At 43.2% G+C, this 25,076-nt stretch overlaps 1 protein-coding gene across 4 annotated transcripts in view; it reads right to left on the bottom strand.

The window, feature by feature from the left end:
* Positions 1-25,076, bottom strand: part of ABCC1 (ATP binding cassette subfamily C member 1) — a 68,160-nt gene that overhangs the window by 21,233 nt on the left and 21,851 nt on the right. Inside the window, exons 13-32 of one of the 4 annotated variants that reach the window (XM_033517893.1) lie at positions 22,828-22,974; positions 22,395-22,482; positions 21,859-21,928; positions 20,854-20,980; positions 19,581-19,757; positions 18,437-18,604; positions 17,916-18,093; positions 13,720-13,804; positions 12,461-12,599; positions 11,349-11,556; positions 10,268-10,578; positions 9,226-9,425; positions 8,599-8,725; positions 8,110-8,211; positions 6,991-7,137; positions 5,920-6,078; positions 4,546-4,712; positions 3,756-3,950; positions 3,620-3,659; positions 2,527-2,639 (exon numbers count right to left, since the gene is read on the bottom strand). In XM_033517893.1, coding sequence (XP_033373784.1) covers positions 3,623-3,659; positions 3,756-3,950; positions 4,546-4,712; positions 5,920-6,078; positions 6,991-7,137; positions 8,110-8,211; positions 8,599-8,725; positions 9,226-9,425; positions 10,268-10,578; positions 11,349-11,556; positions 12,461-12,599; positions 13,720-13,804; positions 17,916-18,093; positions 18,437-18,604; positions 19,581-19,757; positions 20,854-20,980; positions 21,859-21,928; positions 22,395-22,482; positions 22,828-22,974 — 2,832 coding nt within the window. In that variant the 3' untranslated portion in view covers positions 2,527-2,639; positions 3,620-3,622. Of the gene's footprint in view, positions 1-1,088; positions 2,640-3,619; positions 3,660-3,755; positions 3,951-4,545; positions 4,713-5,919; positions 6,079-6,098; positions 6,351-6,990; positions 7,138-8,109; positions 8,212-8,598; positions 8,726-9,225; positions 9,426-10,267; positions 10,579-11,348; positions 11,557-12,460; positions 12,600-13,719; positions 13,805-17,915; positions 18,094-18,436; positions 18,605-19,580; positions 19,758-20,853; positions 20,981-21,858; positions 21,929-22,394; positions 22,483-22,827; positions 22,975-25,076 lie in introns of those variants that run through there. The other 3 variants (XM_015642641.2, XR_004499427.1, XM_015642643.3) reach the window with 3 other exon arrangements.

Genomic DNA, 25,076 nt, shown 5'->3' with positions numbered 1-25,076 from the left:
AAGGCAATACTGAAACTGCTAAAGCCAGAAAATTGAGGGTGTCATGCATTGATTTACACCAGGTTCATGCCAAACATGTACTGTGCAAATGGCACTCCCAGTGCCCCAGATGGTCACAAGATGCACAGGAATGCCAAAATGTTAAAGGTGCCAGTGACCCAAAGCACAATTGTTCCTGTGCCACATTGCTGTCACACCGCAAAAGGATCTGTGTGGGTAGGGACTGGGAACACTTACACAAGTAGCTCTGTTCACACAAATGAATTAGGGCAGGTTTTGCAGGGCTCCTAAAAATTCTGAGCTGCTTTTTTGGCAGAATCAGCTTTTCCAGATGTGAGAAATCTTCCATGTTGCAGTAAATAATGTGAGCCAAGATACATCCATGTGCACTGAAATCAGATACACTGAATTCAGCTCCTCTCCCCATTCCTTGCCAGGGCTCTCCTAGGATGGGGTGGAAAGCAAAGATCACAAAGTGTTCCTGGAGGATGATTGTTCCCAAGCAGGAAAGGTATCTCAGTGGTATCACAGCTCCTCCCACATCTCTGCAGGGAGCTCCATCTCCATCTTAATGTACATCCCCAGCCACAGCCCTTACCCAGAGACCCCCTGCTCTGCCCTGTACTCTGTTCTCTAAACCATGTGCTCCAGGCACTCTCCAGCCTTCTGTCCAGCACAGTGCTGCACATGTGCTGGGGGATTTGAGAAACTAAAACTCACAGCTCATCCCCAAACTCGCCAGTCAGCCCCTGCTCGTTCCATTTGCCCAGAAAAGTCACACCTAGCTCAGAGATGTGGCAGACACAGGCCATGGACACCACTGCAGGTGACAGAGGTCCACAGCACTGTGACTCCTGCTCTGCTGGTCCATCACTGACCTGGTCTGCTCAGCAAACCACAAAACAATCCAGCCCTACCACAGCACACTTACCTACACTCGTGGCTCCTTACCCACCACCCTAACAACCCCAGACATCTGGCCAAGCAGGATGATTAGTCTAAGCAGGACCAATAATTTCCATTTGCAAGGCAAAAAGCTGAACTGACAAAGCAAACCCTTTGTCAAACACAAGGCAAGAAATAACACGTTTTCTTTCAAACAAATTTTTACTGCAAGTTCTTTGCAAATATTTGCATTGTCATTACAAAAAATACCAAAGAAATTTTCAGTCTATTCAATTTCAGAGTCATAATTTACAAAAAAAAATAAATAGCTTTACTCTAAGGACAACAATTATCTAGTACTAAGGTCAGTAATATCAATCATAGAGGTCCACATTCTCAGTGCTGAGTATTTGGATCCATCTGACTTAGTTTGCTTTCTTCCAGCATTTTCCTTTAAAATAAGACTAATCAGAACATTAGAAAAGTAACTTTTTTCTTGCCACAAAAACATGAAAATTCAACACGGATCTCAAAACCAGACTCTGTTGCCATTTTAATTGTTAGACCCTTTTGACACACAACTTTAAAAACACTAATTTTTTTCATAAAGCAACTTTTAACAGAACATTTTCCCACAAAATTTAAGAGTCAACAGCAGCAGCATGAAGGGCATGTTTCTTTGATATAAGGCTAATGGTCCTTGATGTGGCAGAGCTGCTATGAAAGCACAGAACTGCCAAAGCCAAGGGTGTTACAATCAACGCCACCCTGAGCCTGCAGCCTCTGCTGGGGCGAATCCTCAGTGCTCAGCCTCGTCCCCACAGCTGTCACCAGCACTGGGCACCCCCCAGTCACAATTCCTGAGTGAGCTGGGTGTAGCATCAGGGACTGCACACAGCCAACACACCAACTGCTGCACAATTTGGTTCTGGAGTGATTGTCATTCTAGACATCTTTAAATACTGCTTTGAAGTTGACTGTGCTTTCTCACAGCAGCACTACTGACGTGACAGTGAACTTGCTGCTCTACACTGTAAACACATGAAACCTTTAGGACAATGCATAAAGCATTAACCAGGTACAGTAAATGCCATAATGAGAAAGTCTGGCACACATTTTATTTCACAAGAAGAAAAAATCTTTGGACTATAGTACTATATGCCACAAGATGTTCCAAGTGCATCCCACAATAGATGGCTCATGAAAGGAGGAATCCATAAACAAGTAAATAACTAACATTTGCAAAAATGTTTTAAACAAAAACAATTTAAACAAAAAAAAGGGGGAGAGAACTTCAGAACATAAGAGCAGATGAGAAGAAAGCTTTTTCTGAACTTCTCTGATGAATCACTCTGCCGAACACTTAAGCATATAATGACAGATTGCAGGGAAAAAATTGGATTCTCTCAAGTTTCTTGCACAGTGTATGAGCTTCTCCTAAAGGTGGCTAAAATCAATACTAAGGAGATATTAAAAAAAAAAAAAAGAAAAAAATTGCATCTTTGTGTTATTTCCATTGCCATGCTCTGGCTAACTTCACTGTTTCTGAAACTCAGCTGTGTGCTTCAGTCCAGCTCAGGGGACCTTACAATTCTCCAGATGTATCACCTCCCTCTTCCCCACAGTTAATAGCTAACTTCAAATGTTACACCAAGCCTGAATCTTTGGCCATGGTATAGAAAATGCCTTTTTCCTGAAGTAGTTGGTCTGGGGTACCACACTCCACCACTTCTCCTCTCTCCAGGACTAAAACTCTGTAAAACAAGGAGATGGAAAAAAAAAAAGAAGAAAGAAAGGTCACAAGAAGATCCAGAAAGCCATTGAACATGGATATATGTGTACAGAGACTGCAGCATGACCATTATTTGCAAGTGAAGACAGTGCAGAGTGTGAACAGGCTGAGGTTCTCACTGTCCTTCCCCACCTCTGTGCAGATGTTCTGTGTGGTGACTGTTCATGGTTACCCATCTCCTGCAGAGGAGACAACCAACCCTGCACTCTGAGCCAGCCACAAGTGAGCTGGCAGCACTTCTTGTCAAAGTGTGTGAGGGCCTGTAAGACCCTGCAAGAGCTGGGATAACCGTCCCTTAACACCCCTCCACACCTACTGCTGTCACACAGCTTCTGTGCCAAACAAAACATGCAAGTGGCACAAGGAAGTCCACCAAGTCAGTGCTCACTGCTAAAACCCTGTTCCAGCTCCCCCCACAGAGGGCAAGGCACTGCAGAGATGGTCACCGTGCCCCTGGCTGCTGCCTGGTGTCACCACTGCCATGGCTGAGCTGGGTGTTCCCCTGCTGGCACTGCTCCTCCCTCTCATCTGTAACTACTGACAGCACAAACACAGGGCTGCAAAAGTACACTGAAATCCTACCACTGGTCACTTTGCCATTCTGTGATAAAAGGGACAAGAGAGCCAAAAACTGAAATATGAGACAACAACTTGGCCTTCAACCTTACCTGAGCAAGGCAGCCGAGCATGAGGGAGGCTGTATGAACTATAACCAGAAGTGATGGAAAGCAAAACACCAAATAAACTTGAGAGGGCAGGATCTGCCCCTTTGGACTCCCTATCCTGTCTGTGCTGAAATTAGAGCAAGATCCAGGAACAGACTCCTGTCCTTGCCTCTCTCCCCTTCCCCGTTTGCCCAGGCAGGAACAGCACAACAGCAGTGTGACAGAGGGACAAGGGGAGCTCCCCAGGCCAAGCACAGCCAGAACACACACACCCTACCACTCAAAGCAGGAATTCCACCAACTCTGTGCAGAGGCACCTAAAAACAAACCAGGAAACATCCAACTCACACAGATTCCCACTTAAGTGGAGCACAGAGGACACAGTCAGCACAATAAAAACAGCATCACTTTACCTCGTGTAGTCCATGATTGTGTTCAGACGATGTGCTATAGTTAATACAGTACATTCTTCAAATTGAGACTTTATAGTTGACTGTATGAGCTTATCTGTTTCAAGATCAACAGCAGCTGTGGCTTCATCCAGAACCAGGATTTTGGACTTCCTGAGCAGAGCCCGTGCCAGGCACACCAGCTGGCGCTGTCCCACACTGCACAGATGGGATGGGAAGGTGGGGACAAAAGTCAGAACAAGTTTAGAGCATTTATTAGTATTCATTTTGAAACCTGTTCAATTCCTTATTCTAAAGATAAGCTGGGTCTTACTACTTCCCTGCAGAATATCTAACAGCATCTGAAACTACACCCCCTCAAATGAGGCCCTGGCAGTGTAGTAAGAGAATACAAGTGGCTTCAGCACAACTGCAGCAGATGATTCACTGAATGAGTGCAGTGGTGAGAAATGGATTTAAAATGGTTTAAATGGTCTACAAACTGAACATATAAAACCCTGATAAGGTGCAAATAGCAAGTGAACAGCTTCCTTAGAATAACTGCTGCTGCTTAAATGCTTTCCAAGGCTGCCCAAGCTGACAAACCTCTCAGCATTCAAAGTATTTCTTAAATTATTTGAAATTCCCAAACTCAAGAGCTGAAAACATGTTGAACAAAACCTAGTTGGTCGATTGCCTGGTCACACATTAAGAATTCTCCAGCTGCCTCCCCAGATTCTCAGACAGGGCTGGGGCATTAGAACATTCACAAGCACACTATGATTCAGTTCAGCACACAATTTCTTTGACCCACCTGAGGTTCTCACCACCCTCAGAACACTCATGATTCAGTTTATCAGGAAGGGATGATACAAAGTTCTTCAGGTGAGCCAATTCCAAAGATCTCCAGATGTCTTCATCAGAGTGTTGGTCAAAAGGATCAAGATTCATACGCAGAGAGCCAGAAAACAACACTGGATCCTGGTCGTGGAAAGAGGCAATTGACAACGTACACAGAAAAGGAAAACTGCTCCAAAAATATTTCTTAGATTACAAAAGGAAACACCATGTACAGATGCAGTTGCAAGCAAGCAACTTACTGAAGGAGTCAGGAATTTAGGAGTCAGGGCTCGTCTTTTTCCGGTAAAATGTTTTCTCCCTCACTCTTATTCCTTACTCTTCTTGGGGCCTGACCTTTTCCCTTTGCAGATTCTTGCAGTCCAGACCTTTCCATTAGTCAGTAACTCATGAATTCAGAAAAAAACCCAACAGAACAAACAAACCAAAACACCCAAACTCCAGCCAACTTTCCTTTTACTGGACCTCTAGGCTAAAAAAGAGTCCCTCCCTGCCCAACCTTCTGTCAGCACAGACTACCAGTTAACTTTTCACTTCTTAAGGAATTAATAATCTGTAAATATTTTAAAACTCTTCAGCTGCAGTATCAATGAAATTACTCTTTTTTTTGTCTCCTTTCTCAGACAGGGAGAAATACTACTTTGTAAATACTGATTCAAAACAATCAAAAGGAGAAAGCAGAGTTCCCCCCCAGATTTCCAAAAGAGGTGGTGCAGAAAACCTTTTACTGTGAGCTCACTTGTTTTTGCCAGTGTTCTGCAATGGTAATTCAAAACAGCACACTTTATAGGCTTACTTTGAATCAGAACAGGCAATAAAGGCTACACAGTAAGAACAAAACCGCTTGAGACTAAATCCAACGCTCATAAAGCTGTATTTCCAAATGTTTAGGACTATCAAACCCACAGCTGCTGGGCTAGACTGGGATGGTTATGTACAGGTTTCTGTGCAAGAACAGCCCTGATAGCACACTTTGTGCCCAGTTCACAGAGGGATTCCAAGCAGGTGTTCAGCTGGGATCAGCCCTTCCCACTCAGGCTGAGCTGTCTGTAGTTATAAGTGGTCAGCTCCTGAATCCAGAGGCCAAGGTTTTGCTTCCACAACATGGCTCAGCCAAGTTCCTACTTGTTACCTGGCACAGGCAAATTGAAACCAGCCTAGGGAAAAAAGCTTGGCTTCAAGTCTATGAAAGAGCAAGTTGAAGTGACCAAATTTCATAGCACAGATCAGAAGAGGAATAACAATTTTCTCCTCTGTGCTTTCTGGAAAGAGCACTGGAGTGCAAAAGGAGTGCCAAGGAGTTGTGGTAGTGGCAGGATTTTGCACCTACCTGAGGGATGATGGTGATCTTGAACCGCAAGTCGTGGAGCCCTATCTTTGCAATATTAATCCCATCAATAATAATTTCACCTTCGGCTGCTTCATTAATCCGAAACAAACCCAAAGTAAGTGAGGATTTTCCAGCTCCTGTTCTTCCAACTATTCCTATCTGTTGGGAAGAAATACAAGAACAACTTACTCTGGGAAAGAGTTAAAGCATTGCCAAGTGAAACCGACACATTGTCATACTTCTGGGGTTATCCACACACCACAAGCATTCAGTTTCACACTGTTTTACTTCCCAGTTAGACTGAAGACTCGATAATTCTTTTCAAATACAAAAGATTGCTACTTTGCTTGGCTGATACACTTCTTGCCATCTGCCCATTCTAACCACTTGAGGTAGAATTCTGCCCATATTTGTAGGTAGAAAGTGTGCACCTGGGAGAGAACAAATGCTCAGTTGGCTACCACAAATAAGGAAGCTGGAGAGTAGATCTATCACAGCTACTTTTAATATTGCTGTGCAAGATCACACTATTAACAGACATCAGAGAATCCACACAGGACTGGGGTGGGACGTGAGTGAGTGCAGGGGAAAGCAAGCAGGAGGAGAAACACACAGATCAGCTTGGCCAGGTCCAGAGAATCTCAAGTCCCATTTTTTCCTGCAGTTTCATCTTGCAGCTGCTGCCTCACTAGATGAGGCTCCCCCCCTTTATTGTACAGTATTTTCCTGGTATTATAATTAATGTAATCTCTCTGTAACCTACTCCTCTTTGCTTATGGCAAACAAACTAGCAAAATTCCCTGGGAAGGGGAGACAAGACAGGATAAACCTCACCTCCCAAAGAAACCAGGCCAAATGATACTTGGCAGCCCCACATAAATGTTTTTTATCCATGATGCAGATCTTGCAAAGGCTGAGAGGCCACATCTGCAGCTAACAGGGCTGATTCCACAGAAGCTTTTCTAGTTCTTAAGAACCCCAGACACATAACAGTACAGATTATTAAACCTCTCTTCTCCTTTTACATGCAGACCTGTGAACTCAACATGCTTCTATGAATTCAGTCCTTACCTTTTCTCCTCCATTGATGGTAACATTTATGTTTTTCAGAACCAGGTCCAAGTCGTCCCGGTAGCGTAAACCATAGCCTCGGAACTCCACCTTCCCTTCCTCGGGCCAGCTACTGGCTGGGGCTGTTTGCTCAATCCTCCACTCAGCCTGAAACAGCCACACAAACACCTCTGATCAACCCCTGCTTCAACCAACATGGGCTCTGAGGACTCAGATTACAACCAATTAAAATCCTTCTTAGGGGATAATTTGCAAAAGGAGCTGTGATGAGAGGGAGAGAGCTGTCTCAAGACAGATGAAATGGTGTGAGTAGCCAAGGGCTTGGCTATCTCAAGTCCTGTTTGCTGGATAAACCTTCCTCTTACCAATGGCAGAATCATGCAGGCAGCACAAATTCAGACAACCTGTCTGTACACCCCACAGTGGGGCAAGGAAACCTCTGGGGCAGCCACACATGCAACTAGAAGCAGTTTAGCTGAGACTGTGCACTAAAACATTAATAAGCTGGAGAAAAGCTGCTGCCTCAGCTTCCCACAGAGGTGAAAGAGGAAATAACACACCCCACTGCATTCACTGCCACTGCCAAATGAAAAGGCTTTTACATGTATAAACACTGGTCTGCTACCAGAACTTAAAAAAATTCTAGGAAGGATCTTCATAATGTTTGGTTGCAAAAACAGTGTCCCAGGTCAAATTCAAGTGACAGGCAAGGCAAAGGGAAGCCCCAGGGAATTCCATAACCATAAAGAGAATAACTGCAGATTAAATGAGTTATGTGATTTGAATTAAAAAAAAAAAAAAGTAAAACCTTTTTATTCCCATATTGAGTGCAAAAAGAGAAACAAATAAAAACATAATTTAAAGACTTAGGAAACAAAAACATTTGTGCTGCCCTACTGCTTAGCCTTGAACATAAAAGCACATTTCCTAAATAGCAGTGTAAATACCAGTGGATACACCACAAAAGCACCAACAGGAACTTCCCACTGAGAGCCAGCCCTCGCTGGCAGGAACTCACAGCCCTGTCCCACCCCTGAGCTCCCAGCACAGGCCCACCCCCAGCTGGGACCTCAGAACAGGACACTGGCTTCCACAAGTGTGGAGGACAGCCCAATGTACCTCCTTCTCCATCTCAGAGTACTCTTTGACTCTTTCAACAGCAACAACGTTGTTTTCCAGGTCGGATGACATGCGAACCAGCCAGTTCAAATACGCTGTGATCTGCAAGGAGGAAAGAAGTCAGAGAGCAGCTTACACCAAACAGGTTACCTGCACTAAATGAAAAACATGGAACAACCAAAGCATTGCAATTTCATGGAATGCATAAATACTGGCAAGATCTTGGCTGATCAGTGCTGGAAAGAATGAAAACCTAAATGCCTTTAAGATGCACAGGACCTTGGCCACATCCCCTCCCACAGGGAAAGCACAGAAGAAACTTCCCACATCTTCTCAGATACTATTTACAATTATTTTCTGTGTTCCCTATATTAGGTTTCCATCCAGAGCTGTATCAAGGTTCTGACTTTCTGGGGCAGTCTGACTCAGAGGTTTTGCTCTTTTTAGAAAAGACATTTTCTAACTTCAAATTTTCTAAATCCAAATTACCTGCAGTGAGTAGGACACTGAGAGGCCAACCAGCCCTGGGCTGAGTTTGCTGCGTGCAATCACTGCAAACAGTGCTGCAAACAGGACAATGCAGTTCCCCACGTACTCCAGACGGACAGCCAGCCACCTGCAAGGCACAAAAACATCCTTCTAGTACTGCACCCACAGAGATCAGGGGGACAACAAAGGGTCTGTCACACATCCTTTTTTTTTGTTAGATTAATATATGGCATGTGTGTCCTGATGGTGATGCAGGCACTGCAAGATCTGTGAGGTTCTGCTTCAGCAGCATGTGAACTTAGAGGCATCCAAAATTAAAGAGTCTTTAAGGTACATAAATTCCTGTCTTAACTACAACTGAATTCTGAACATAGGGATCAATAAATCAAAACTTTTAAAAGAATAAAATCCAGAAGCAAGGCAGGAACTCTCAGAAAGGTAAGAGATTCAGAAGTAATGTTAATTTTATCACAGAAGTTTGAACAAATCATCTCTGAAATGGATTTACCCACACAGGATTCCCTGCCCTGGACAAGCATGCCAAAGCTGTGACTGATAAGGAGCAGAGCCAGCAGATCCACATCCTCCCCAGGTAACTGCTGTTCCACACTGCAGCCCCACTGGTACCTGTTTGCAATAATGCTTGGATAATAAGCTTTCTGATTCTCATCCACCTTCATGTCATTCTGCTTGATGAAACGTTTCTGCTCCTCAAAGGCTCTGATGACACTGACTCCCAGGAGAGTCTCGTTGAAGTGGGAATACACAGGAGAACGACTGACAGACTCGAGGCGCTTCAGCTGCCGTGAAGTGGCCACATAAAATCTCTGCAAATCAGAGTATGACAATTATGGTTACGTCCAGACTGTGTCTGGAAAGACAAGGGGAATCAAACAGTGCCCTGCCATCTGGGCTGTTAGTGACAGAGATCCAGCTCACACATGGGAACACACACCTTCTCCAACATTTCTAGGCCTAAAGGACCATTATGTACACACTGCTGACTTTAAACAACCACCAGTCAGCCCATCTCATACCAGAGCCATTTTCTGCTCTTTTATCAGCAGGTTTAGTTCAACAGTATAAAGCACACATATCACCACTTGAAGGTTTACTAAAGGAGCCAAAAGGATTTTCAAATTCAAGAGCCAAAATCAAACCCCAGCTGCTTCTCTTCGATCAGTGCTGGCTCCACCAGTTCCTAGGAGTAAAGCCAGAGTGAAGCAAGCACATCCTGCCCACACAGGACAGGAGTGAAAGGCTGCCATCCACTCTCTTGCTCTGTAGACAATATTCTGATGAAACAGGCACATGAGCAATACACACACATCCCCCTCTAAAGGCTACTCTAATGTTTGGACAGAACTTTTGGAAAATAGTGTTTGGACTCTGAGCAACAAGCTGTGCAAAATTTGCCACAAAATCTAATGGCATTTTTAGAAAGTAGGTATTAAAGGATTAACTTTTTCACAGAAGTCATTTTACACTTGACAAAGGAAGGAAATGCTGTGCTAACATCAGATTATCAGTAAACCATGCAAAGCACAGTCAGTCAAGTATGTCAAATCCAACACATTAAAATCCTTCCTTATCCTTGCAGGGTAAGAACTGTATGAAATAACACAGGATGTGACTGCTGGTCCTGGTTCCTCCAGGTAACACCCTTTACCTGCACAAAAAAGTAGAAAAGTCCCAGGGGTGGGATAATGACAGCAGCTATAGGTGTGGTCAGCAGAATGATGATACAAGCCCCAATCACATTAAATGTGGAGCCCATGAACATCTTGATGATGGGTGGAATGGCAGAGTCAATGGTGTCTATCTCCTTGGAGAAACGGTTCACCAGGTTCCCACTGGGAGTACGGTCAAAGAAGCTCATTGGAGACCTGAGGACATTGTGCAGCAAGTTATGGTGCAGGTGTCGTGATGCAAAGATTCCTCCTATGGACACAACCATTGAGTAGCCAAACACAGAAACACCTAGAAAAGGAGACTCATTATTAACTGCTGCCACCTCTCACACAAAACATTTTCCTCATTTTCTCACCATTTAGCATTAGTATGTCTCTAGTACAATAATCCTGAGAACTAGGGTTCACTTCAGCAAATATGTCAAGCAGTTAAAAAAAAATAAAAGCAGTGAAAACATCACATTCCTTTCATTGCTTCTCTGTTACAAAAAATTGTGTAATATTTGAACACTTTTTCTGAGAAAAAAAATCACTGAATTTGCACTTGGCATTTGTTTTTTAATCTGGGATTTCCATGGCAATTCTGAAGTGGGGTACTTGGGGTGTTTGGTTTCATGGCAAACACACTCTAAACCACAAAGAGGACATAAAACAAAGCATCAGTGAAGCAGCCTCCCCACAGTGCCCTGGATGGAGCTACAAGCAGCCAGAGCAAACCCCAGCCAGGGCAGCTGAGCCAGGCTGGGGCTGCAGGGAGGCAGCACAGTCTGCTGACAGGCCAAGGAGACACTTCTGAGTTCAGACATTTTGTCACAATTCTGGCTCATCAGCCAGAAAATCACTTCTCACTTTGAGAAATTTCATTTACAAATTAAATAAAAAATACATTTTTTTAACTGAATAATTGTATGGGTTGAACTGGTTGGTTTTTTTTAATTCAAGTTTTTCATTTTTCTATGAAAACCCACACTCAAATCCTTAGCAAAATGCTGCTGCAGGCACCAAGAACAGTAGAAACACTGAATCAGCAAACCTTAAAATACACAAGACCAAGCAAACCTTGAGAAATTCCCAGAGCTCCATATACTCCCAGTCTGAGAGTTGTGTTCTGCTGTGTCCCATTGATAACAGGATCATCTGTCCATAGACTCAGCCAGTAGTTGGAAGCCAAGGAGGCTACATGAGTACACACAAAGAGGAAAATGGCCAAGAAAGACATAAAGAGTCCAATGGCTTTCATGTATTCCCAGTACACTGATGCCTTTACCTGAAGACAGAAGAAAAGAAATACTCATTTTGCATCAAAGTTTCAAAACCAGCAACTCCCCCTTCTGCAACACCTATTTAAAGTCAGTATCCCTCCATGAGGCCATGACAACACAGCAGCTGCACTCCAGAGAGCCACTGCTTGGGAACACATGCTGCAGAGCATTCCATGGAGACATGCCAAATCCAACATTCCCTCAGGGCAGGCACACATCATCCCTCCCTTGTCATCCAGGGGAAGGGAGGAGTAGGGAGGGAGCTGCCTGAAGTAACACAGAGCATCAGTAGCAGAGCCAAACACTTCACAGAGGAGTTCCAGTTTCTGGCTCTCTGTACCACAAGATTATAAAGCCTTTAAACCAACCCTTGCTCCACATGGCTTGTATCCTATGAGCTATCTTTAACCAACAACAAGCAATCCAAGCTTGAATTCAAGCAACATTGCTAAGAGCTGTAACTGCCATTTTCCCAGGAACTTCAGTCTCAGGCTTTTCAAAAAGCCCTGGTTATCCTGAGATTAGATACTTATGTCTACAGTGGAAACTTGGCTTAAATTATCTGAGTCAATTGCAGCTCCTTACACTGAAGGGCAGTTTTCATTAGGTCACCTAATTTGTCACAATCTCTCTCCAAGAAATAGCTGCAAGGTTTTCATTTCTCCTTCTACACTTTGATGTGGTCAGGCCCATCACCTCACACAGAAATTTTGTGTAAACATTCTTCCCGCAGGCAAACATGGGGCTCAGGTTTGGGAGCAGAGGGCATTTCCATCAAGTATTACACAAAAAGCAGCAAGTTCAGCCCATTCTCACACCAATTACGTGGTCTTCAGAAGTTATTTTCTACTGAAACAGATTTTTCCAAAACTGAAAGAGGGCACAGGAAGTGGGAACTGGAGACCTTACCCTCCCGGTCTTTGCTGTGTCGGCCTCCGTCAGTTTCCAGGAATTCTTCTCAGCAAGAGGCTTCTGCAGCTCTGCTGTGCTGCTCTGGTGCTGTGGCTTCCCAGTGTCTCTGCTGTACGTTGAAGAGTTACTGAGCTGCCTGTTTGAAGACATTCATTTTTTAATCTTAGCTTCACATTGGAGAAGTGCTGCTACCTCACAACTATGCTTTGACAGTCCACAGCTCCAAGTCAGAGGTTTACAGTCCTAGGAGATGTCCTAACCTGCCATCAGGGGCCAGAGATTCCTCGAGCCCCCCTGTCCCCTCAGTGCAGTGTCCTAACCCCCCCTTGATGGCATTCAGGTCCCAGGTGCAAGAAACTGAGTCACCAGATAAAGAAGTCTTGGTTGCAATCACACACCAGAAAGGAAAATTCTTTGTGACCATCAAGACCAGGTTTTGCAAACCCCATCATCAGCCCAGCAGATGCTGGAGAGCAAAAGAGGTACCTGCAGTCCCCTCAAAACAGGCCATTTAACTCCCAGGCACTCATCAGCTTCCAGAAATAAAGTGTCTCTAGAGCACCATAAGAATAAGGCACAGACTAGGAGATGGTTTTGGAAAGGTATAATCAGAGTGATTGCAAGCACAATAGCAGCTGCATTAGGTCAGACTAAAGGTTCATTTGGCACTTCATCCCATCTGACAGCAGTCAAGTGCAGAAGCCTTGGGAACACACACAAAAGCTGGACTAGCCAATAAAACACCCTCCATTTTATGCAAGCCAAACCACAATATCTTGCTACTACACAAGAGTTTCTTCACATGGAAAGAATATCATGAGAGCTGTGTGTGCAGACATGAACGTGCAGCAGTCTGTACCAGCCTGGAGTGGGGAGCAGCCCCAGAGGTTCAAATTCCACGTGCCAGTAACTGGGAACCAGGGGCAGCTCCCAGGCACACTGAGGGACTGAGCCAGCCACTGCAGAGATCCACCTTGAGAGGACACACCTAACATATTCCCAGCAGCAAAGCTGGCCCTGCTCAGCCAGAGAGGGGCCTGGGTGATGCCCTGTGGTGCTGAGTTTGTGTGGGTGCCCCAGGTGCCTGCTGGAGCACCTCAGAGCAGCACCAGCTTGGCCTTGCTCAGCCTGCTGGATCCAGCATGATGTATTTTCCTCTATCAAATACCATAACCATCAAACCACTGTTTATCCACATATGAGTGACTGGACTGAAGGTATGGGGGGCAAAAGCAAAAAAAATAAAGAACACACACCTATGCATCAACTTTCCAGGGGCTTCATTCACAAGGACTCCATTTTCTATAGGCTTGCCTTCCTTTGCAGATGGACTGTTTGTATCTGAGAGGGTGAAAAGGTAAAAGTAAACATGAAAATGGTTAGGCAAAGAGACACAAGCATTGCATTTCAATCCCAACTGCCAGTGGCAGTCTTAATGTGCAAGCAAAGAGGGGAGCACAAGTCTACAGATAATAACAGAAAACTGACCCTGTGAACAAATCAGTTTAGTTCCCTAAAACCCCCAACAGGGTTAATTTGCCACGACAGTGAACATTTATTTTTCGAGCCAATGTAGGTCAGTAGTAATGCAATATAATTATGAGGACATATTTTATGTTCAAGCATGCAATACCAAGTCACATGTGACCCACTCCATGGAAACAAACCCCAGACTCCAGCCACTCCTTTTCAAACCACAGCCTCTACATAGTTAGTTATAAGTTATTTTTATTTTAAAATGCAATGAGAAGACATACTGTAAATGATGGAGTGAAGCTGTAAGAACAGCAGGCATGTGCTAATAACTTTGAGTCTTCCTGCAAAGCTGAGCAAGAAGAAATGGGCAAAAGCCTGTTTTTTTTAGGCAACTGCAGGAATCAGATGACTTTAAGCAAGAAATCTTTCCATGAATTGTTATCCCACAACATTCCACTTGTACCAAGACACAGAACACACTAAAAAAGTGTCTAAAACACTCCAGAAAACCTGTAAGCTTGAAATATTAGCCTTTTCTGAGCAATTTAATTCAGTGTAATACAGTGCTACAAGTAGTAAAACTTCTAGGTTCAGGTTACATCAGTTTTCCTTCTAAAAAACAAACATCTGGCTCCTAAAAGGTTACCTGTCAGTACATGGAACTCTATTTTCATGTATGAAAGTTAATTCAGAACTTGCAACAAAGAGTTTTGCTTTTTTGAAGGATCTATGGATAGTTTATGCAAAGATACTGACCTGAATACATTCAAAAAGATATTCAGGAAAACATGTGTATATCTAACATTTTCATGTTTTTATATGAATGCAAAATATATGCATAAACCAGATCATCAACACATTAAGGGTGGACTGCTTTCCCTTCTGTGTCTGCAAACTGAGTATCGGTTCATTACTTTACAAACCCAAAGATTAATTGTTCAGCATGGTCTTGAAAAGACAAAAAGCAGAAAATGTGAATAAGTTCAATTATTTAGTTCTTATTTATGTGAATAAGATCAAACCAAGATGGGACTGCTGGTTATTTTAAACAGTTGACAGCATTTGTTTAGAAAGGTTCCCATAATGAAAAACAGCAAGCTTTCCTGCAACATACTGCTTTAGAACGTGGCTGAAGAAAACAAAACCACAAATAAACTATCCTCCCCTAAAAGCTCAAATTTGATTTCATGTTGTAGGCTACAAAGATTTCTTGCTTATAATGCATTTAGCCCTGAGAATAAAAAAATGCTCAAGACTGCCATAGTAAATCTGACATATACTCTTAGGGTATGAGCCCACTATTAAGGGTTGTGCTGATAAAAGCACACAGAAAGTATAAAAGGGAACAACTGTAAGTAGTGAATACACATTTGAGAACAAAAGGACCCTCAGGGCTCAATCCTGAATGACACTTCTCTTGGTACATTCACTACTTTCTAGGTCCAGGGTGTCTTTAATTTAAAGTTTTCTCATGGAAGCCTCTGAGATACAGAAGTGCTGCTGCTGAGTTACCTACAAGCTGCCACACACCAACTGCTGCAGCTCACACAACGAAGGACATGCAAACCATGCAAATACCTTCTACTGCACAGATAAAATTCTCCCAACAGTGACTCAGTCTCTTGTAAATAAACTGCAGCTACTCATATTTCTCTAAGCCAAGCACCAATAAACAGCCACATGGCAAACAGTTACCTGCTTCCAGAGGTTGGATCGGTCCTTCTAATGAAGGATCTGACTCTAAAAGCATATATAATTAACTTTTTTCCAGAACACACACTACCATTTTCAATCTTTACAACCTCACATCCAAGTAGAATAACCTAAGCCACAAAACCCAAGGCAGGATCAAATTTGCTGAAAGAGACCTATTTTTAATCCCAAGCCACAAGCACAGTTTTCCCACACAGAGATGAAACCCCATGAAGCTGAGGCTGGGAAAGGCAGCAGCACAGCACACAGGCAGAGGTAACCCTCAGGAATCCCAAAGGGAGAGGAAGGCTGGGAGGCAACAGGGACCAGAGCTGCAGCCAAACCTCAGGGGCTGGGTAGGAGGAGAAGCTTTCCCACCCTTGGAGCAGCAGATGTATTCCAGCCAGAAAGCACCAACCCACTGTGCTCTCAGGCTGCCAACACAGAGCTTCAGACATAAGGGAGCCTCCCTTTAAAAGTGGGTGTGCAGATACCCTCCAGCCAACTCCGTCTGATTCCCATCACAGACTACTGTGCTCATCCAAGAGCCTGTGATTCTCAGCAATTGTGACCTTTTACACATTCAATAAACATGAATATCATTCCTATGAATCAGACAAACAATGCCTCTACTTTTCACTTTTTACCACTGGCAGGAGATCATTTGACTAGAACTGATGAACAAATTTGCTGCAAATAGACCAACCCTGTGATACAGCAATCCCCTCCAGATCACCGGGGTGGTACTGAAGTAAGAAGAGCCTCTTACTAGAAAACTGTAGAGAGTCATGGCAGAAGATAAAGCACTGGCTCACTTTCCAAAAGAAAATTCAGTAATTAAATGGAAAAATAAAGTAATTTAATTTAATGAAACAGATTTCAAAACCTACTTTTCCACATTTGAAAATGGGAGGAGACAAAGACTTAAAGAACAAGGCTATTAAATGAGGCAAATCTTCATACTGAAGTTAACTTGTAACTGCCTAGGGAAGCATATGCTGAAGAGTGCAACAAGTCCAACTGTGCCTGAAGGAGCTACAGAAACACCTACAGAAAATACACAGAAGTTAACCTGATTCTGCTCCCCCCAGAATCTCTTCCCACAGTGCTTTCCACAGTGAGACACCCACCCATGCAGTATTTGCTGCTTAGAGCATCCACCCAAACCAGCATCCCAGTCTGCAGAGCCACAGCTGGGACTACCACGAGACCTTTCCAAGAGGAATGCCTGCCCACAGCAGGGCAGCCTGAGCTTGAGCTTTGGGATGACAGATCATCCCAAATCCAACTGCTTGGAAGAGGGAGGCAGGAGAAGATGCCACCTTGCACAGGCAGGCACAAACCCTGCCCACTCAGACTCCAGGGGCGCTCTGGTGCCAGCCTGGCTCACAGAGCTTCAGAGAGCAAGGCAGACCATCACAGACCTCCCAAAGGCTCCTCTGACAGGAGCACCAGGAGCAGCTCCTTGCCAAGGGAAGCTCTTCAACACACTTTTAACACTTCCCAGCTGCATCAGTGCAGGTAAATGTGGCACCATTTCCACTTTGCCAGCATGAGCAGCACACCAAAAAACACCTCTCTGTTCCCGCTAGGGAATGGGAAGGAACCAAGGGTTTTCCAAATGGAAGACAAAGGAAAAAGCAGGCTCAGGCCCCTCCTTGTTCCCAAAGCCTTCTCTGCAGCACTCAGCATCTGCTCCCAAACTCATGTCACCAACTTAACCCCAGGCACCCCTTGCACTTCTCAGCAGGAGTGCAGGAAATCGCCACAGGCAACCCAGTGAAGAAAACAGGCAAAGACTAAGTTCCCCTATTGGAATCCAATATTGCAACTGTCTGTAGATAAAAGAAAAACAAATCTGAAGTGTACTCCTGTACCAGTGCAGCTCTATAGCTGTTTTGTAAAGCAGAGCAGGAGTCAAGGACAACTGCTGGAACACTGAGCTGCTTCCTCCTTCTCCCCATCCCCAAAGGAATTCGGAAGAAGACACATCTTAAAAGAGACAAGAAAGGTGTATAAACCCCAGCTGGCCTTTCTGCAGTCTCACTACCATCTGAAATTTGCACTGAGAGGAAATTTTACTACAGATTTGTTACAGGTTTATCTAATTTTAAGAATATATGTTTAACCTCACAACCTTCAACACTCTCAAGAAATAAGCACCTCTACCTATACAGGCAATCACAAAAATAGTAATTTCTTTTAACTTTCCTACCAGTACAACTGTTTTTCCTGTAACAGGACTCCCTTATCAGACACATCAAGAGTTTATTTGTGAGCTTACCACTGTTCTCCATGGTTTGTTCAGCATTAGCATATGTACGAAGAAACTCAGCAAAAGCCCCATCTTGCTCCAGCAGCTCCTGGTAAGAGCCCATCTCAGAGATTTCTCCATCAGTCATTACCAGAATTGTATCCATCTGAGGCAGATAGTTGATTGCATGGGTTACCAAAACCCGAGTCTAAAAGGCAAAGGAAAAAGAAAGGGTTTCTGTCATCTCAGATTAATGAATACCTCGGTTGGACTACTGCTCTTTACTGCTTGAATTCTGTGTATAAGAGAATAGTAATGAGGGACAGGCATGCAGCACTTTAAGAGAACATTGTCTTGATTTTTCCATACAATAACTTTGAATTACAGAAACCAAAGTGCCTTTCACTACAAAAATGTCAGTGCTTTATAAAAGCCCTCTAAAAATTGCGGAAGTATCTTTTAATTTGTCAGATGTTAGAAGTCTAAATATGCAACTTGACAAACTTGGAATCATTTGAACTCAGCCAAGAAAAAGAATTCCTATAGCATACTTTATTTTTCAGGATTCCTTTTGGTCCAATAACTTTTTCAAAAATATGTTTCCCAACATGAGCATCAACAGCTGATAAAGGATCATCAAGTAAATAGACATCTGCATTGCAGTAAACTGCCCGAGCAAGACTGACTCGCTGCTTCTGTCCTCCAGACAAATTCACACCCTGGGGAAACAAGAAAACATGATCCTTTATTTACAGCTGAAAGAAGATGTCTTGCTACAGTTTATGAAAGTCATAAGTGGTTAAATTCAAGGAATTTCAACATTGCATGAAACAGATCTCCACAAATAATTTCACTACCACACTAACATAAGCAGTCACAATCCTCTTGCAAGGAAGCACATCTCTTCTGTTCTCACTGTCAGTGAAGGGCTAGCCAAAAAGAAATGATGTTTACTAGTCTTGTAAAGCAATTAACCCTGACTGGCCTACCTAACTCTGTACATTCAGAGGCTACTTTTCTTCTCAGCTGTATTTCTGCAGCACTGCCTCTGATCTAAGAGACAAGCTGTTCACAGTGCACAATGTGACTGTCCTGCTGAGCAAGCAGGAAGATAAAGCTGCAGTTTTAGTGCATGTGGGGCTGTCAGTTCTGTGGCCAGCTGGAAGCTGCAGGCCCTGCACCCAGCCAGAGCAGCAGCTCAGAGAGCCCCCAGCAGCCTCACACACACCCTGGAGCTCCTGCTGCAGGGACACCAGCTCCTGCACAGCCTTTCCAAACCCCACATCTCCCTCTGGTAACCAAGGGCCAGATTTGGGGTGATGGTTGTTTTTGTGGACTGTGATTCAGGTTTTGTGGCGGGGTTGGAGGGGCCTTTGTTTGTTTTTAATGAAACTGCCGTGTTCAGATTTCTCTCTTCCTGTTTCTATACATTCTTCTACTCTATAAGTGTGGCAACTTAGAGACAATTGAAAACTGTCAACAAGATGGTTTTATATTTGTAATTGAGGACAGGTTTCCTCCCCTTTGAGGCTTAAAGAGAAGAAAAACACACTGTTCAAATCTGCCTCCTGTTCCAGAGGATTTCTGCTCTGGATGTTTTAAATTCAATACAACTTCAAGATAACACAAAACAAGAGTCACACAGCCTTAACTACAAGCAATAGCACTGTTATGGTGGAGTGGGCAGTGAAATACCTTTTCTCCTATTTCTGTTTTGTCTCCTGAAGGAAGAATCTCTACATCAGGCACCAGGGCACAAACCTCAATCACACGCTTGTACCGGCTCTCATTCCTCTCCCTTCCAAAGATAATGTTATCTTCCAGAGTTGCATTCTGGACCCAGGCTTGCTGAGGAACGTAGGCTACAGAGCCCTGCAAGAAAAATAAAGTTCAGTACTTTAGGCTAAGAGTCTGCACAGAGAGTCAAGGCACAGCAGGGCTCTGTGAGGCAGGCAGTGTTAATCACCTCACAAATTACCTACGGTCATTTCCAAACAAAGTAGTTCTTGGGCTCCTGCCTCCTCCAAAATGTTATTTTTATAATCCTCTCTACAAGTGAATGTAACAAACTGCATTGATGGAAAATAAAGGACTTCAAACAAAATACGATTAACATAAACCTGGAGGAAACATTTGTTTAGAGAACGTTTGCACAATTACTGCATGTCAAAAGTCATTACTTCTTTCATATAATTATAAATTATGTTCTGCACAAAAGAGTCTAATCTGGAATGCAAGTGTTTAACAAATGCACCCCTGCCAAGAGCTTTCTGCAGAAAGCAGAGGAAGTGGTTTTCATATAAAAGTCACTTCAAAGGAGGAGACTGAGATAATGCAGAGTATTTTGCTTTGAGTATCAGTTCTGCCTTCTCTTTCTGCACTAATAATTAGTGATACAGATCTCAACTCGTTTGTTTTTCCCCAACAGTTTTGAAGGTGGCCAAACCTACAGACTTTTAAATGCAACAGATTTGTTTTGCTCTTAAAGTAATTTTCTTTCCAGGTTATTTTTTCTCTGTTAGCTCTGTGCAGCTCTGATGTCTAAGAAAGAACAAACTGCAACTGCAGCTTTTCCCATGTTCAGGTGTCTGGGTGCACCCTTCTCTCCTTGTAATTCTCTGATGTCTGAGGAGGTAGAGCCCCACACTGCTCTTCCACAGAGAATATGTAACAGGGTCTCCTCATCTCATACCCAGCTGCTAACAAGACTCATCAGAACACTCCTCTTTCAGTGCTCCATTGTTTTATTTGGCTAAATCTGACACCAACAGATTTGGATGCTGTTGGGTCAAGGCTTGACAGGCAATTACAGAGTGCAGGCTAAGGCATATATACATGATTTGCCAGGAGAGCAAGCTAAGAAGTGCATTCATCTGAAAGGCTGTCTCTTCCCTTTTCACACTTGGAAATCTAGAATCCCTTTGGCAATACCCACAAATAGCTGAACAGCTCTCAAGACATGTCACACCTTGACAGCCACGTAGCCTTCCTTTTTGTCCATCTCCCCCAGTAATGCAGACAGCAGTGAAGACTTTCCACAGCCAACTTGACCAACAACAGCCACCAAGGAGCCTTCAGGAACAGTGAAATTAATGCTGAAATAAAGTGCACATAATTCAGCCTTGCTTGCTGGCACACCCCAGCAGTTAAAACAGTCAATTGAACTGCCCATCTAAAACCAGGTGCAATGTGAACACCCACTGCAAATACTGACTCAGCACTGGAACTGTTTGAAAACTCAAACCTCTCACTCAGAAAGCACCTAGTTCTCCTCCTACTTAGAACATAATCTTAATATGTAATTAGTCAAAAGGGGAAGAAAATAGAAAGAAAAAAAATGTGACCCAATCTTGCCAAGATTTCTCTGAAGTGTTCTAAAAACACAAATGTAAATAAAATAAATAAATAAAGAAATTAGTGTAATGTAATGTAAATAAATAATGTGAATATAAATAAATAAATAAATAAATGTATTTTTGTCCCAAAGAATTTGCCATTTAAGGCCCAAGAAAAAGCAGCCAAAGTTAAAGAAGGGAACAGGGCACAGGGAAGACACAGCTTGTAGCTGCACCACTGTTTGCTTCCTGCAGCCCAGGGTGAAGGACAGCAGAGTACAGTGAGAACCAGGCTGTAAAACAGAGCAGAGCTGGCTGCGAGGGGCTGACCTGGCTGCATCCTCTAGATGGAGCTCAGCCCATCTGCAGCACAGAGCCAGAGCCTGAAATCCCTGCAGCTCTCTCCTCCTTGATCCCCACATCTCTTGCTACCTCCCTTTAAGCATTCCATAAATGCAATAAATTGTAAATCCCTCTAGTTCATAAAGCCCCAATTTAAAAATATATATAGAACTGATGTTATTTGTTCTCTTCCTTCATGGAAACAAACTCTTTTCTGTAAGTACTTTATAATTCAAATATAGATCATTTATGATGCAGCAAGATTACAGAGTGGAATAAAGGGCATGAATCTTTACCTGCTCAGCAAAGGAGGATCAGTTTTGGCCCAGCTAAACGTTGCATTCTTCACAACAATGCATCCTTCAGCTGCAAAGAGAAAGCTCATATTTATAAAAGTACCAATGCAAGCAGCTAAATTGTGTGCTCACAATCCAAAGCCAATCCAAACACACATGGGCAGAGGTATAAAGCTACTTTTTCAAAAGAACAACAACCCACTGCTTGCCAAAAACTTGTGTTCTTCTTTTACTGAATTTAGCAAGACAGCAGAAGTTCCAAGGTTACCCTTACTCAGGAACCAGGAGGTACATGAATGTCAGCCACACAGAGATACCAACTAAGTCAGCTGCACATCTCCAGCACTGCAAAATCAGTTGAAACTGAGAAGGAAGAAGAGCCTTTATATAATTTTAATTTTATGAACTCCCTTCTCCGTTTTCTGGCTCAAATGTATCAGCAAAACCCACCAAAAATGCAGCAACTTTGTTTTAGAAAACAAAGGAAACCACCCAAAACCTGCAGACATTGAGCTGCAAGAGGCAAAGAAACTCACCCTCTTTGATGGGACCCCTGACTATGCTGTCTGGATCTAACTCTTCGTGAGACAGGAACACCCTGAGGCGCTTCAAGGAGACACTGGCCTGCATGGAAAAAGGATACAAAACTATTTATACTCTGCTCCTTACATTGAAGTGCTCACTGTTTTGTGCCACATACACATTATATCATTATTATGCACTCCTAATCCCTCCTAAATCCATTGCATAGTTGCTTGGGTAGCCAACCTTTCACTTCCCAGCCCCCAGGAAGTATGGGTGATGTAAGGAACACCAACCTAGCACAGCACTTAACACACAGGCACTGCAAGGTTCCTCCCAGAGGTGGCCACATTTCCCCAGTGGTCATTCTCTAAGCAGGGGAATGTAAGCTTTCCACCCAAGGCCTCCTTCTGCACAAAAAACACTTGTTAATGACTGAAGTCTTACTTCTACAATGCTGCTGATGACCATAGGAAGCATGTTCAGTGGAAACCTGAGGATGTTGAATAATGCCAGAGAAACAAAAGCCTTCTGAGCATCCAAAACATTCCTCTTGTCTGTCATGACATACACAGCAAACGTGGACAGGGCAACCTGAAACCAAATGTAAAGGCCATAGTGAGGGTCATGTCTTAAAGCCACCAAGTCCTGAGTACACAGGTGACAACTGGAATCAGAAGACTATAAATCAAAGAAAGAGGAATGTTCTGATAACTTTCTGTTCCTGACAACACTTTTTGCAAAATAAACATATGACTAAAATCTGCTGTTGTAAAAAGAATTTGATGGCTCCTCTTTTTAAAAAGAGGGAAGTGCTCACTTTCCTTGCACAGCAATGGTGAAACTACAAATGTCCCAGGCTATTTGTGGTCACATGGCAGAAGGGAAGTAGAGAAATTATCACTGGTCTTTTTTCCTTTCCTTTCAGTTTTAAAACACTCCTCAAAGTATTGGATCACTAACATATATTGACAGAAGAGTTAGAAGCACCCCAATACTAACCTATTTTATATTTTGTAGAAACTACCACAACCCTAGATTTCCAAAATACAGCCCACTTTATCATGGACAGGAAACTTGAAATGTTATTGCATTACACAGATGAAGCCTTTTCTGTTGTGAACTGTTTCAGGTTCATCCTGAACAAGAAAATGACACTGAACCATTGTTATCATGAATCATAAGTGATAAAAATAATTCCAAAAATCCATATACTCATTTTTTTAAATGTGTGGAATAAGTACGAAATTTATTGTTGAATAATAGTAAAATTAAAACTAAGTAAAAGCAGATGTTTGCTTTCACAACTATTCTCTTCATAGTGTTTTCTTCCATGATAATACCCTCACACATCAGTATATCACAAGATCCAGCAGCTTCTTCCCACAGGCTGCCACTTCAAACAAGAAATCAAGGCAGATGATCCTCTGGCATCCCCCCTCCTAACAGACTTGAAATAATGAGCTCTCCACCTAAGGAACAGTCTCATCTAAGCACAGCAGCCATTGAAGACATCAGTATTTCTGTTAAAAAGTCTGACTGCTGTGAAGATGTATTGTTCTTGGTGCAGCAGCTGACTCAGCTGTGCCTTGCACAGTAGCTTGTTTGTACAGCCCTTAGTTTGGACAACCATATCCCAGGGAGAAAGCCCTCCCATGGAGATCAAAAACAAGACAGGGTCCAAAGAACAACCTCACAAGCAGCATGTCTGCACTCTTGTGTTACCAGCAATTAGTCTGAAATACACCCTTATCAGCACACAAAGCAGCAGGGGAGGTACTGCAAAGTCAGCGGTTCCCCAACACTGTTACTAAATAATGTCTTTAAAAACCCTGGCCTTGGAAACAGGAATAGAGGAAATAAAAGTTTTCAATGTCAAAAGTGGTTTCAAGTAGGCACTTGCAATATTTTTTTCTTCAAAACATGCCAAAAAAACCCCCCAGAAAGCCAAGAAACAAAATGCTGAAGAGCAGCCTTGCACTTTGGGTTGTGCCCCAGTGGCAAAGCCCTGCAGAGGCAGTGTCACACATCCCCTGTGTGTGCTGGAACAGAGCTGCACATTACACCAATCTGCCTTCTCAGCCTCCACAGAACAGCATCAGAGAGTCCACCTGCAGAGTTTTATTTAGAAATTTCATTTAATAATGTATTTATATTAAGATAATCTCGGACTTCTTTTAGAAAAGCATTCACTTAGGAATGCAGCCGATGCTTCCTAGCCAGGGCACTGCTTCTCTGCCTTTCATCATGCCCCAAGGATAATGTAAACACTAAAAATGTTTGCAGGGAAGGAATCTGAGACTGGAAAGTACACTTAAACACCTTCAACTGGAACAGTACATATTTTATCCTAATGTAGTCATGGCTTTTAATTGCTGCTGCAGACAAGAGCAATGGCCCCTTGTTTTAACAGGGTCTGAAGCAATTTTGATGTGATCTCACTTCTCTCTCCCTTATAGTAGCTGAAATGTAAGCTAACCACAAACACAGGAGGGATGCTTTGCATATCATGGATTGTTATTTTTTTTAAGTAAGAATTTGAAGCCATCTCAGGCTACACAATGGTTTTGCCTCTTCCATATTGTTCTTACACAGATGCTGGGAGAATCCCAGCCAGAAACACTCCTGGAGCACAACATCCCATCCAGTCAGGAGTGCTTATGTAAGGATCTGCTGCTCCCAGAAACACTTTGAAA

The sequence above is a fragment of the Parus major genome, chromosome 14, assembly GCF_001522545.3.
Source record: "Parus major isolate Abel chromosome 14, Parus_major1.1, whole genome shotgun sequence".
Taxonomy (NCBI): Eukaryota; Metazoa; Chordata; class Aves; order Passeriformes; family Paridae; genus Parus; species Parus major.
The sequence above is the reverse complement of the archived record's forward strand: the minus strand, read 5'-3'. Positions and strand labels throughout refer to the sequence as shown.